Source organism: Argopecten irradians, chromosome 5, assembly GCF_041381155.1.
Source record: "Argopecten irradians isolate NY chromosome 5, Ai_NY, whole genome shotgun sequence".
NCBI classification, from domain to species: domain Eukaryota; kingdom Metazoa; phylum Mollusca; class Bivalvia; order Pectinida; family Pectinidae; genus Argopecten; species Argopecten irradians.
In genome coordinates this window covers 48,288,724-48,303,803 of record NC_091138.1, presented here as the reverse complement: position 1 = coordinate 48,303,803, position 15,080 = coordinate 48,288,724, and the positions used below count along the sequence as shown (strand labels likewise).

Genomic DNA, 15,080 nt, shown 5'->3' with positions numbered 1-15,080 from the left:
TTTACCTCAAATTGTCTATTAATGTTAGAGATAGATGGATATCTTAATATGAAATTACTACAATTTTTTCCTTGTACAGTGGAACCTCCCGAAACCGATCATGGTCGGTGCATATAATTTCGGCCGGTTTAGAGAGGGTTCGGTTTGGAGAAGTGAACCGAATACCGATCATCACGATCCGGTTTAATCGATCGGAAGTCGTTTTTACATTAGTGCACCGCAGGTATGCCTAGTGTTCGTTAAAACCGACCGATATTGATTGTTAATGTGAATGTTATCACAAAAAAGAGAATCATACGTTTAAAAGGAATGGATTACAGCAAACTTGACTTTGTTACCGCTTATAAACGTAGTTTAGTTAGTTAGTTGCGTGAATGTTCTTGGGGATGTTCTTGCGATCGTCTGCAACCTACATACGACCGATCGCTTCCGGTTACGTCAAGAATCAAATTATATGGTCTATTTACACGATGATCAGTCGATGCCGGTCATTATATGACATAGTCATTTTCTAAAACAATACATGGCTTCGGCTTCTTCATACAGATAATTTACGTTATCCGACAACTACATATGTAAATAAAAAAACCCGTGTGATTTGAATACAAAACTTTCTCTTTATTACTAGCTCTGCTTGTTTTCCTACAGTAAACAAACCGCGTACACATGGTAGACCTTCATTAGATATCTAAACAATAGGCATGATTAAATAATTACACCACCATCTCGGGTATAATTACCGTTTACCTATAGCCTTCACATCTGTATACATGCCCAAGGACATGGCATGCAACAACTATGGTACAGGTACGTGTGTATTTCATGGTCGGTTGATCAGACCTCAATGCAATCTATCGGTGTCGCTCAGGTAAGGCCGGTTTTCAGAAGTGTATTTTAGTTACATTTGACTATTCCGATCTCAAAATCGGTCCGGTATTCGGAATTGGGAGGGATCGGTTTTGGAAGTTTTATATACTATTAATAAAGAGGAATTAATTCCGTACATGACATCCATGTTCGGTTTCTAGAGGTGATCGGTTTTGAGAAGGTTCGGTTTTGGGAGGTGCCACTGTAATAATATAATTCCCATGGAAGTGAAATATATTAATACTGCTCCTGTCCTGTTACCTCTTATATAGACCATGACAACAAGATGTTCCTCTATTATGTATCAATTAATTTTTGAAGTTATTGTCAAATCAAAAACATCCATGACACATCAATGAAACAGAGAGATCGTGGTGCCCTTGGGGTGGGAATGTGGGGGCGGGTGTGTGTATGAACACATTAAATCCTGTTTGTATTTACCTCGTATCTTCCCCCTGAGCAGGCCAGAGAGAGTGGGGTGTCCTTGGTTCGCTCGGACTGGGCCTCCATGTCAGCTCCGTGGTCTAAGAGGATCTCGACCACATCCACGTGGCCCGCCGTGGCAGCCAGGATCAGAGGGGTGAAACCTGTAACATAACATTGACAATAGTTACTTCTACAAGATACAGATCCCAGTATATATCTATTTTTATGTTCTAAATATAATACAACAAGAATGCTATCAAAAATTGATCAAACCTATCACTCATCACATTTTACAACATAAGAACTGTGGGACATAGTACTAGTCTAACACTGAAAATTCTAGTTATTTTAAATGCCCATATTTAAGAAGTTCTCTGAATATACAAGCATTAACAATAATGACAAACTCTTAAGTAACAGCTATCTAAACTGTAAAAAGTTGATACCATTTGATCCAATGTTTTGCATCTATGATACATATCACTGTGGATATTTTTTATTTTGCTTTGAATGGCAGAACTGACCTTTCTTGTCTCGATGTTCAATATCAGCACCCTTGGACAGGAGAAGGTTGACTAGCTCAGAGTGGCCACCATGACAAGCCAGAGTCAGTGCTGTATCATGGTTGCTTTCAGTTTGTGCATCAAGGTCGATGGGTGCGCACAGTGGGGAAATGCTCTGCGGCGACGCTGGAGAAGGGTTGGGAGTTAGAGGTGTGGAGGGGGGTGGGGTGACATTCTCAACAGTCCCAGCGGTAGGGGATACAACACCTCCAGGCTGTAACATGGACTGTGTGTTATACAGGGTTCTTTGCTTTCTGGCGTTTTTTGGCACGGATACGACTGGAGGTGCTGGCTGAGGCGGTTTTATCTGTTGTTGAAGTTGTTGCTGCAACAACTGTGCCTGTTGTTGTTGTTGGATCAGCTGCTGTTGTTGCTGCTGCGAGAGGAACTGTTGTTGGGCTAACGCCGCTGCCGTAGCAGCAGACGAGGGCACCACCTGTGTTTGTTGCGCCTGCCCTGCCTGTGGTGCCCCCTGGGGCTGTGACGGAGGCAAAAGCTGAACCCCAGTCTGAGGCAGAGCAGGCTGTTGAAGGAATTGTTGTTGGGCAAGGGGTTGTGGAGCCAGAGGTTGGCCGGGCAGCGTCTGCTGACTTAGCATCTGTAGCAGTTGTTCTTGCTGCTCGGGCGTCAGCTGGAGCTGAGGGAACTGGATTGTTTGGGTATGCTGTTGTTGGACCTGAGGCGCCGACAACTGTTGTTGTTGCTGTTGTTGACGTACAGCCTGGATGTTCTGGATCTGCTGGCGGTATAATGCCAGTGTGTTGGTTCCATTACCGGCTGTCTGTTGCAGACCTGGAGCAGCAGGCTGCTGTAAACCTGCAAGGAAGGAACGGTTTACATGTCATCTCTAATCAAATAAATTTTCTCTACCCTGCCCCTAAACCAATTATCATCCATTGTTTGGTGCAAACTTAATTTTTTTCTTTAATTTGACTGAATTATTGTTTAGGGTATTTCATTGAAATATCAACCATACCCATTGATAATACAGTATACACAACTAGTTATTTACCAAAAACAAGAAAATTTAATGTAAGTTGATTTGAAATTTTGTGATCTGGCGCCCAGACTATATGCTTTATATTATTTCCTTACATTTCGCAACTCAAAATTATCGCGAACATACCAATGTGGTTTGAAATCAGGAAAATTTCATCCCACTGAAAATAACTGGATATACAATATATATCTTATCGGTGAAACTCTAAAATTAAGATAGACATGAGACACTGATAGAGAACAGATCATTTTCTTGAGCGGCCCTAAAATGTCCTAAACCTACCCTGGTCAATGTTGGTGATCCCGTTGACCTGTGATGTAGAGGTGGCGGTAGTCGTAGTTGTAGTAGCCGTAGGCGTGTTGGACACTTTCATGGCCCCGTTCCCACGCGTCCCTGCCTTGTTACCGTTACGTTTGACCGGTACATTGCCATTGTTCCTCGCCCAGACTTCCTTGTTTCCCTCCATGACCACCTCTGTACCGGGCTGTGGTGTCTGACTAGAGGTAACAGGTAACAACCCATCATATGGGATGTTAGGGAAAACAATCTGACCCACAGTCGACCCGTCGGGAGCGAACAGACTAGTGACCTGTTTGTCCAAGTCGTTTGACCCTTGTGATGGTTCCACCACATCCTGATTTTCTTGGTCCTCAGAAGACTGACCATCGGCTGGAGACTCTTCCTGCTTGCGTTTGACCTGGACCTCCAGGGTTCGCTGCAGGACCTTGGCCCCTTGCTGTAGGACCTGTTGTAGATGCTGCTGCTGTTGTTGTTGCTCCCGTTGATGTTGAGCACTAATTAACAGCTGGGCCTGTGCCTTTTCCTGTAATTCCCTCTCGACTTTTTGTAATTCCTGTAAAATCTGTTGTTTCCGCAGGATTTGTTCCTCCTTTGTGGATGTGTTGTCTAGTTCCTTATCCATAACATTGTTGATAATGGCCTCTAAACGCTCCCTTGCTTTGACATCCAATGTCTCCTCTGGTATTAAATCAGGCAAACTTCCGATTTCCCCGTACTGGTACTGGGCGTTATTTGTTGTAACCTCAGAGGAGGGTGGTAAGGGGATGTTGGACTTAGACGTTTTAACAACAGTCTCACCATTTCCTGTATGTGGTCTCTTGCCAATATTTTTCTGTACATTTTTCCACACTTCTTGTGTTCTAACAGGAATATTGATATCTTTCTCTCCTTGTTTTTTGTTTGCTGTCGCTGGAAATAAAGATTTTGAAACATGCTATATGATGGATACTATTCGAAATTTCTATATAGTATAAAATGAAAATATCAGAATTTTCTGTACAGATATCAATGTTATCATATGTCTAGTCTTAATACTTATGCTGCATCTAGCTGCAGAGAAGCAAGACAATGAATGAATTCTTCTTAACCAATCAAAAATGACATAACTTTCTACAATCATGAAATAATTTTAGCCTTAAAAACACTTCCTGGGGTAGGGATAGAATTTCACTTTTATACCTACCTGGTTGTATGTTGGGTGTAAAGTTAGTAGATGGGGTGGAATCGGGATCACTGGGCGGAACAATGTTCGCCAAACCGTGAACTGGAACACGAGCCTGTAAATATGGGGGTATATTATTTAATCAATCAATAAATATGTTTTATTGTGAGGAAATAAGCAAAGAGCAGTTCTCCTGTTGTGTTGAAAATGTTTCTGTGGCCAACATTTCAATTTAGCTAATCCCTCACTGTGCCAATTATGTCAAAACAGCAGGAAAGCCAGTCAAATAATGTTACCCATGATTCAAACAAATGTTAATTTAGTTAAACAGTGATTATTACAGGGACATTTGGGGGACCAACAAAGGTCCCCTTTCCCTAAGGAAATATTGCTGTATTTTCCCAATTAATGTATGTAAATAATTTCCAAAATAAAGAAAAACTATTACCTCTGACAGGTGTGGGTCAGTAAGCTGCTGGGCAATGTCCGGCGAGGAATTCATCAATACCCTGTTAGGGTACTCCAACAGTAGCTTGACCACCTGTGTATGGCCACCCTTCGCCGCTTCAATGATCATAGTGGAACCATCCTGTAACACAATTCACATGTTACTTTAAGGTGACGTGAAAAATTAATATTTCTTTAGTTCTAAGGACATCAAATCATCACTCTGATCAAACGGAAGAAATCAGACATTTGAAGTGAGAGTAACAAAATACTACTCCAATACCTTATTCACCCCTGAAATGTCTTAATGGACTGGCCAAGTATTTGATTTAGAAGAGCCTAAATGTGTTTTTTAGGGGTGTAAATGTGTCTTAAGGGGTGAACAAGTTAAATATTTAGTTATCTACCCAGGGTATGTTAAAATATATCACTATGTTGAAGTAAATCTCCCATAAAATCTTAGCATTATAAGGTCATTTTGCAGGATTTCAAAACCACTAGGTTGGGAATTATTTTAACGGATTAACTCTTAAGTCAAATAAATTTTCTTGAAAGATTTTAACCTAATTTTAGAATTTTTCGCCTTCTAAAATAAGTGATGTATGACGATCACATTCTGTTGATGAACTAACCTTGAGTTTGTGTGCAGGGTCACCGCCATGGGCCAACATGAGCTCGACCACAGCCAGATGGCCGCCAGCACAAGCCAGAGACAACACAGTGTGGTCATTGGTGGACGTTTGTCTGTTCACATCCGCACCTGATAATTACACATTTACCTTTAAACAATGTATTTCTCATCTTACAATCCTTTGCAACTTTGCTTAAACTGTCACCATTTCATTCATCTCTCAATAACGTTTAAATACCGCCCAAAGGCCTCGACAGTCATCTGACAAATTTGACATTTTAACAGTCATCTGTCAACCTTGGAACCAGTTGAATAGGAAAATTAATTAAGTTGAATTCAAGATATTTTCAATATGGTGACTTTGGCGTCCGTCTTGGACCTAAAAATCATAAATGATGGCTATAAACATGTACCTTTACTGATAAGAAACTGTACAGTACAGAGATGACCTGCCCTGGCAGCTTTCATCAGAGGTGTTCTTCCTCCCTCAGACTCATGTTCCTGGAAAACAAAGTAGAAACTTTATTGTACATTGTATGCACATTTCCCAAAATTTCAAACAACCTCTATGCACATTATGAAACTTTCCTCTAGATTTCATCTTTATATCAAAGTGTTTTCTTAAATATTTATCTTTCGGCCCTTTGTACAAATTTTAAAACTTTCCTCTAGAATATATCTTTATATCAAAGTGTTTTCTTAAATATTTATCTTTCGGCCCTTTGTACAAATTTTAAAACTTTCCTCTAGAATATATCTTTATATCAAAGTGTTTTCTTAAATATTTATCTTTCGAACAACCTTTGTACACATTATGAAACTTTCCTATAGAATATATCTTTATATCAAAGTGTTTTCTTAAATATTTATCTTTCGAACAACCTTTGTACACATTATGAAACTTTCCTCTAGAATATATCTTTATATCAAAGTGTTTTCTTAAATATTTATCTTTCGAACAACCTTTGTACACATTATGAAACTTTCCTCTAGAATATATCTTTATATCAAAGTGTTTTCTTAAATATTTGTCTTTCACACAACCTCTGTATACATTATCAAACTTTCCTCTAAATGATGATTTTAATAAACTAGATATTACTACTGTAATGCCCCTAGTTTCACACCATATATTAAAAGGGTGATGAGATGCATTGCAAACAAGCAGAAACAACAGTACATTAGTCAAACAGACAACAGTAACATTAAGTCAGAACAGACAACAGTAACATTAAGTCAGAACAGACAACAGTAACATTAAGTCAGAACAGACAACAGTAACATTAAGTCAGAACAGACAACAGTAACATTAAGTCAGAACAGACAACAGTAACATTAAGTCAGAACAGACAACAGTAACATTAAGTCAGAACAGACAACAGTAACATTAAGTCAGAAACAGACAACAGTAACATTAAGTCAGAACAGACAACAGTAACATTAAGTCAGAACAGACAACAGTAACATTAAGTCAGAACAGACAACAGTAACATTAAGTCAGAACAGACAACAGTAACATTAAGTCAGAACGAGACAAACAGTAACATTAAGTCAGAACAGACAACAGTAACATTAAGTCAGAACAGACAACAGTAACATTAAGTCAGAACAGACAACAAGTAACATTAAGTCAGAACAGACAACAGTAACATTAAGTCAGAACAGACAACAGTAACATTAAGTCAGAACAGACAACAGTAACATTAAGTCAGAACAGACAACAGTAACATTAAGTCAGAACAGACAACAGTAACATTAAGTCAGAACAGACAACAGTAACATTAAGTCAGAACAGACAACAGTAACATTAAGTCAGAACAGACAACAGTAACATTAAGTCAGAACAGACAACAGTAACATTAAGTCAGAACAGACAACAGTAACATTAAGTCAGAACAGACAACAGTAACATTAAGTCAGAACAGACAACAGTAACATTAAGTCAGAACAGACAACAGTAACATTAAGTCAGAACAGACAACAGTAACATTAAGTCAGAACAGACAACAGTAACATTAAGTCTACTCCATCTCATGGAGGGACATAAAATTATTAAGAAATATAGAAATGAGAAGGCATTTCAATGTTTACTTACCAGGTCAGCCCCATGCTGCAGAAGAACTTCAGCTACATCCGTGTGACCGTTCTCGCAAGCATACGTCAGTGCCGTGTCACCAGTTCCTGTCTGGGCTCGCACATTAGCACCTGTTGGCAAAAAATATTTGAATGAAATCTCGCTATCAAATATCAAAATTCATGTTTAATAGTCATTTGGTCTTAATAAAGTATTTTCAAAATTCATGTAAAGTCATTTGAACTTCAAACTTAATGATGGTTGTATGGTCTATAAAAATAACTTCAAAATTCATGATAATCGTTTAGTCTTATCTAATAACTTCAAAATTCATGTCCATCATTTTGTCTTATCAAAATAATTTCAAAATTCATGTTAGACGATTAGTCTTGCCAAAATAAATTCAAATTTCATGTTAGTCATTTGGTCTCATCATATAAATTCAAAATTGAAACAATAATCAAATCAGTGGGAATAATCATCAAAGGAATCAAATTTTTGGTACAGGTGTTCTGAACATTTTCAAACCAAATTTCTTTTATTGTACTGACCTGCTTTTAGGAGGTACCTAACTAACTCTAGGTGACCCTCTTGTGCAGCCTCCATTAGAGGTGTGCTGCAGCCAAGCTCAATGTCGGCTCCCGCCTTGATGAGGAAATCAGCTACTTCTAGGAATCCTCCACAACAGGCCAAGGTTAGCGCTGTTTCTTGTGTCTCTTCAGTTTGGGCATTTATGTCAGCTCCTACATAGGAATAATAGTAGTTCGCATTTATAAAGGCTAACAGATGCACAAAATGTTTGAATAAATATTCACGACACAGAAATATTATATTCACGACAATATCTGATAAATGAATTCATATATCATAATTATTGAAATGTATTCATTTTACAGATGTAAAATCTACATAGAAACAACCACAACTGTTTTCCCCTTCATTTTTATAAAGTTTAAAATCCTAGAGTCAAAACTCTGTGGTGGCCGAGTGGTTAAGATATCCCGACATATAATTATCACAAGCCCTCCATCTCAAGGTTGCGAGTTCGAATACCATGTGTGGCAGTCACCAGGTACTGACCACTGGTCAGTGGTTTTTCTTCGGGTTCTCCAGCTTTCTTCCATCATCTAAATCTAGCACCTCCTTCAATGACCCTGGCTGTTAACAGGACGTTCAAAATAATTGGACATCAAGTGAACATGGATAGATGTAAGGATAAAAGAACTCGTAATCTTATAAGGCGACCTACCATGAGCCAGTAGCAGAGCGACCATCTCTTCGTGTCCTTCCCTTGCAGCCTCCATGAGTGGCGTGTACCCCTCGTCATTCACCTCCTCGAGGTTAGCTCCCCTTTCTATCAGCAGGCTAGCCAGGTCTACATGGCCGCCACACGCTGCCAGAGTCAGGGGAGATTCGAAGCTGTCAGCAGGCATGTTCACCTAAACATATGCACAAGGTTCCAATTTCAATCTCAATTTTATAGTTTATTAAAATACAGTACGTTCAATTAAAGCAAGCAACCAGTCAACCTAAATTCATATTTTAATATCTAATTCCACTATTTTGATGGATATGCATACTGTAAGCTACAATAAGCCCGCCTACCCTAGAAATTAATGTTTGGGTTTTAACGGGGGGGTCTATCACTGGATGTAGGCCGAAGTTTTTTCATACAACAATGTTGGATTTTTCAGCAAATGGAAATAAAGCAGAACCATATCTGTATATCCAGCTTCTTAGCATTTCAAATCCATCGCGAGTTTCAAAGTTTTAATTTTCTTATAGTGCAAATTCTGCATTTTATACAGACCTGAGCTCCGCTGTCGAGGAGGAGGCGAGCTACCTCCACATGGCCATCCATGGACGCCTCCATTAGTGCAGTATGCATCTCATCGGTCTTGTGTTCCTGATCAGCTCCAGCCTCTAACAGGAACTTGACCATCTCCAGGTGGCCTGCCAACAAATCCTCCATATTAATAGACGGAAATTATCTCAAAGATTAACTAAGGTCTTACTATTAGTTACTAAATATAAAGATATGTTGTGTTGATTACTTGTTTCTGGTTCAAAAACATACATATTCCAAACTTTTTTTTATCAACAAACATTTGTTTTAATTTTCCCTAAGGGATTACCATACATTGATGAATGGATGGTTTTCAATAGAGTATTTTCCTCCCAGTCTCAAACCTGGTACATATTAAACTAGATACATAACACAATCCAACCATACTATATGTAGTATTACCTTTATAACAGGCCAGGGTAAGAGCGCTCTCCTTGAACTCGTTGGAATGGGTGTTGATTCCTGCTCCGGAACTGAGGAGAATACGAGCCACACCTACATGTCCAGCACTGGCTGACTCCATGAGCGGAGTGTGTCCATTCTCATTATGCTGTTCGACATTAGCTCCAGCGTCTATCAGTACCTGTACCACATCCTCATACCCGCCACAGGCCGCGTAGTGGAGAGGAGTGTTACCTAACACAAAGTTATCACAATTGCATTTCTAAATTAACTGTATTGTTTTCAACTACAATGAATGCTACCGGCATTTGCAAGAACAAAATTTTTAGTTTTATCAGTGATTTTTTTCATACCTTTTGAATTTTGTATCATACAAAAATTTTTCTTCAAATTCTAATTTTTGGCATAAATGTTCCCCACCACCATATGAAATCATTAACTTTCATACATTAAAAATTGGAGAAGTATGAGAATTTTTGAGCTGATGTTTCATCACAGCTTGTGAAAAGAACTATTTAACCTTTAGCAGATATCAATGAAATTGCAAAAAACTTTCATGTCTAAAATTGTTGAAGTATGAAACTTTCATTGCTGATCTTTCATCACAGCTTGTGAAAAGAACTATTTAACCTTGAGCAGATACCAATGTAATTCCAAGAATAGTTAATCCAACAAGAGTCTAAACAACACTGATTCTTTACCTGCTGATGACTGGGCATTGACATCTGCACCGTGGGTGATAAGTAGCTTAACGATGTCCACATATCCACCACTGGCAGCCTCCATTAACGGTGTACAATCTCCCTTAATACCTCGGTCTTCAACGTTGGCTTTCATGGCTAGTAACACCTGCACACACATATTATCACAACATTGTATTTTTTTCTCAGATGTTATTTAACTCTATATGTTACACAATTTTATTTTCTCAAAGAGATCCACAGATAATAATTTTGTTTTTAATATAGATTTTCCAATTATATATCTTTGAAAAATAATGTTGAAAAATGAAAAATTGTTCCATGTTCTATATTTCTACATGTTTATAGCTTCAATTTTTCATAGAAATCGACAGATAATACATTTTTCAATATCTATTTTCCCATTATTTATCTTTAAAAAAATAAGGCTGAAACAGTATTCTACGTGACTTTTTTTTCAGGATTGTCCTAACCCTGATTTTCATTAAGGATTTCTACGTCACTTTATGATTTTTTTCAGGATTGTCCAAACCCTGATTTTGATGAAGGATATACGCGATCAGGATTTACCTGGGCAAGTTCATAGTATCCCGCAGAACAGGCTAGGGAGAGAAGGCTCTCCCCTTCCTCTGTTGTCTCGTGTACACTGCCACCCTCGTGGAGCAGTTTACGTACGGTTGGTACGTCTCCGTCACTACAGGCTTCAGCTAAGGACCTAGAGCTGTGAAGTAAAGCATAACACTAGAGCTACAGCTAAATACATTTTATTGTTAGCAAAATGTCTGGAAAATCAGCAAACCACTCTGACACCTATCATAATCTAAGGTCTGCTGCCTTGTAATCTTCATCTGTACCAAAGCAGGATGTCAGGACTTGGAAACCATAATCATAGATGTTTTAAATTTATAATCCTGAACAAATGACTTTAGATTGTAATCATGAGTATAAAATGTTGATATGTAGTATACGAGAACAAGAAAAAGCACCACTAAGTTGGGCAAACTTCAGGCCCATCCCTCCATATTGTTAACTGTTTATGACAATAAAAATACGTTTAAAATCTAATAAATCAGAAAACAGGATATTACAAGCTACTTGATAATAAGGGTCTGACACACAGTCATGTATAAGATTAAGACCAGGCACTGTGATCTAAGACAAAGAACTCTTTAGGGAATATATATGCAAAAGTTTACAAGCTATAAAGAAACAAAACTATCATTTATATAATACATCATCTCCCCTACAATGTAGCCTCTTCTATTGATTTATTTTTTATAGCACTTCTTAGAATTGTAAGTGAGACATACTACATTTATTCTCTTAATATCACCTTCATTTTCAGTATAAACACAATTTCTCACCACTCAGTTCCTTTTCCTCTACTTACCCTTCAATGACCCCTAGTTGACCTTGTTGCTCCGCCCTCATCCTATGGAGGGCCTGAGCCGCTTCGTCTAGAGCACAGCTGACGGACGATGTGAGTTTCCTTAAGACTTCTGGATCAGTAAGAGCCTTACCATCTGCAGTGGAAAGCTTTCCAATACCTAATGCATCAAAAAACCAAGCAAACACACAGCTGAGAAGGGGCTTATTTTCCAACAAAATCACATACAGACATTTAAAAGCTATTAATTTGGTCAAAAGTCCTACTTTCACATTCATATTAGATCATTTGAATAAAAATAATTTAGATCTCTTCCTCATAATGTGGACTTCAATTTATCATATTTTCTTTAAAATCCTCACTTTTATTACTGTCACCTCAAGACTTTTTTTTTAATTGATTTATGAAAATAGAATCACCAATGCAATTTCCATTTGCTTTTTATCAGAAATATTAAAACACAGACAAAATAATTATGATACATGTAGTATAAACTACTGAAATAATAAGAAGCAAAACATGAATACTAATAATTGACATGTGTCTTACCTGCGGCCTCTAGGAGGGCCTCCAGACGTGCGTGGGTCTCTGGGTCTATAGATGGCAGATTGGACGCTTCCATGCCCTCAGTTGGCAACAGGAAAGTGGAAGGCTCCAAGTCTTGATCATCAACGTCATCCTCGATGTCTTGTTCGGCAAGGTAGGATGCCACCTGTGGACACAACATGATAATCAGGAGTTTGCAGCCTTCTACTTCACAGGTTCTCCAAAACTCAATATCTTATTTATGGAATGTTATATGCTTCTTAGCCATTGATTATTTCTAGGTCTGTCCATGAGTTACCGACAAGGCAGGTCAAAGCTTAAATGCTGTAAATCAGCTTTCATATTTTTATTACTGCTTCCTATATCCTATATCTTTAACTAAACCCTACATGGTTAGAATATGATGAAGTTGCTATTTGCTTGGATTAGGAACCCATGCATGACAGAAAATTGAGAAAACAATGACACAGATAAATGGAAAAAATATACAGAATTCCTTTTTTCGTCTCTTATGTTTAGTAAACTCAGATAATTATTAATTGTTCAATGTTCATTTTTAATCAATCAATGCAACTAATAATATACTGATACATAATCAGAAATGTCTTTAATAGGATCAGCAGTAATCATATATAATTTTAATATTACATTTTGTGATTTTGCTTTTGTGCACTTAACTGTAAAAGGATTCTGCAAATCTAATAATCAATTCATAAATCAATTTATTTTAGCCTGATAATCATGATATTTTGTTAATGTTCAGGCAATATCTTGAAAAAATATTACCATCGTACCACTTACCAGTAATTTGTAAAATTATCATAATCATGCCTTCCAGAATGTGAATTATAAGAAGATAATTTTACTGTGAACATATCAATCTAGTTGACGTCTACAGAATATTATTATTACAAAATTGTCTTCTTGGGTCACACATTTGTACTAAAACCAGGAAATGTAAGTACACAGCGCGTCGTTCTTAAGAGTAACCGTTAATACCAGTATACAATATTCTTCTTCACAGCAAATCAAATATTCTGTGACCTTTGAAGCTATTCTATTTATCGTCACTTCCTATCAGTGTAGATCAATACCAGCAGCAGGCGGCTCCTGCCAATAGCCTATATATGTATAGCTACAGGGGAGCCATATGGTTGTCACATCAAACACTTTCAGAGATGAAAATAAAAAATCTTAACAGAGCCTAAAATAAATTTTGTGGAAACTATAAATGGAATTTTAATTATCGGGTGGCTATTTTCTGAAAGTTAAAAAATGCTAAAATCAGCCACAGCCAATCTGCAGAGAATTTTCATTTCTACACTCTATACTAAACTTTTGTGTAGCACTGTGCATGTAACTACCCTGTTATTACTAATTTACTGCATTGTAATGTATGATTAAAAGTAGACTGGCATTTACATGTTACATATAATTCCCACTAAATTAGAATACATACATATAAATTATATTGGTAGTCCTTTAAGTTGAATACAGATTCACTAGTTACATCTTGTATGACAGCAATCACTCACTGTTAGGAGCATCAAATGTTTTTAAGATTCTCTTCTTATTTGTTTAGCTAATCAAAATTGCATAATTTTTTAACGTTTCCTTGCAATTGCTAATTCAGAACTTCAGATAGCTAACTGCTTTTAAAACCTGACCTGGCACAGCATAAAGACCAGCATACATAGTTTGCAATCTTGCAATGACTCCATATTTTCTGGATTATAAGCCACAATCCCCCCCTCCCCCATGTAGAAAACTTTTACTGAAAATGTATCTGTATATATAAAGCTAAGCATGATGGCAGCCATTTTGGATGATACTAAAAGAAGAAACTGAAATAGGTAATTTTTGCATCATTTTATATTTTCATTTTTTTTCCCTATTCTACCATATTTTCCAGATTATAAATCACACCTGAGTACAAGCCTTTTTTACAATTGTTTTACTTGCAGCTAGTACTGACTGTATTTACAATTATAATCTGTCAATAATATGAAGATACCAAATAACTCCCTGACTTGTAATTTATTGAACTTCCAGCCCCACAATTCAAGTCTCTGAACTAACAAAGTCTGATTACAGATGGATTAATTCACTTTGAATCATTGAATGTTGTGAATAGGTCAATATAAGAATGGTAAAATCTACCATACCTGGAAATGTCACAGAACAAAATATATAGGGCTGAAACGATTAGTCGAATAATCGGAGGGCGATTAGATTAATGAAGCGAATTGCTGATAATCGATTAAAGATTTTATTAATCGTTAATCGTAACATGCATAGCCAGTGCATTGTAAGCTGACTAAACACGTTGACAGATCATGGATTTCTGAGTAAGCCATTCCGACTGGAGTTTCATCTCTTTATGTACATGTTTTGAACTCAACAAAACATAAATGATGTGAGAAATACTTGTTAAATTACGTCTCTGTGGATGTTAAAGTCATTAATCAATGAAAAAGTGGATGTCATGAGAAAGCTTGCAACACGCTGTTCGCCAATTTTCACTAGCCATCGACTCCATGTTGTTACGTCACGGAGGCCTAATCGCCGCCGGGACGCTCGGGAGCGGAAGGAGCAGTAATCTTGAACATTTAAATTTTACTATTGCATGTGTTTATCATATAAAAAGATAGTTTTTATTCATATTCTAATTGAATATAAGAGTTGTTGATTTATTTTATTTTTTGAAGTTCATTGACGAAAATTTGGT

General features: G+C 37.3%; 1 protein-coding gene across 2 annotated transcripts in view; it reads right to left on the bottom strand.

Annotated features, from left to right (window-relative positions):
- Positions 1-15,080, bottom strand: part of LOC138324099 (ankyrin repeat and KH domain-containing protein 1-like) — a 35,011-nt gene that overhangs the window by 13,475 nt on the left and 6,456 nt on the right. For both annotated transcript variants that reach the window (XM_069269161.1, XM_069269162.1), the window contains exons 2-17: positions 12,356-12,518; positions 11,810-11,966; positions 10,990-11,140; positions 10,420-10,567; positions 9,719-9,952; positions 9,281-9,423; positions 8,720-8,909; positions 8,022-8,213; positions 7,492-7,601; positions 5,810-5,897; positions 5,398-5,525; positions 4,767-4,907; positions 4,340-4,433; positions 3,139-4,065; positions 1,818-2,672; positions 1,309-1,454 (exon numbers count right to left, since the gene is read on the bottom strand). In XM_069269161.1, the coding sequence (XP_069125262.1) occupies positions 1,309-1,454; positions 1,818-2,672; positions 3,139-4,065; positions 4,340-4,433; positions 4,767-4,907; positions 5,398-5,525; positions 5,810-5,897; positions 7,492-7,601; positions 8,022-8,213; positions 8,720-8,909; positions 9,281-9,423; positions 9,719-9,952; positions 10,420-10,567; positions 10,990-11,140; positions 11,810-11,966; positions 12,356-12,518 (3,867 nt within the window). The remainder of the gene's footprint in view (positions 1-1,308; positions 1,455-1,817; positions 2,673-3,138; positions 4,066-4,339; positions 4,434-4,766; positions 4,908-5,397; positions 5,526-5,809; positions 5,898-7,491; positions 7,602-8,021; positions 8,214-8,719; positions 8,910-9,280; positions 9,424-9,718; positions 9,953-10,419; positions 10,568-10,989; positions 11,141-11,809; positions 11,967-12,355; positions 12,519-15,080) is intronic.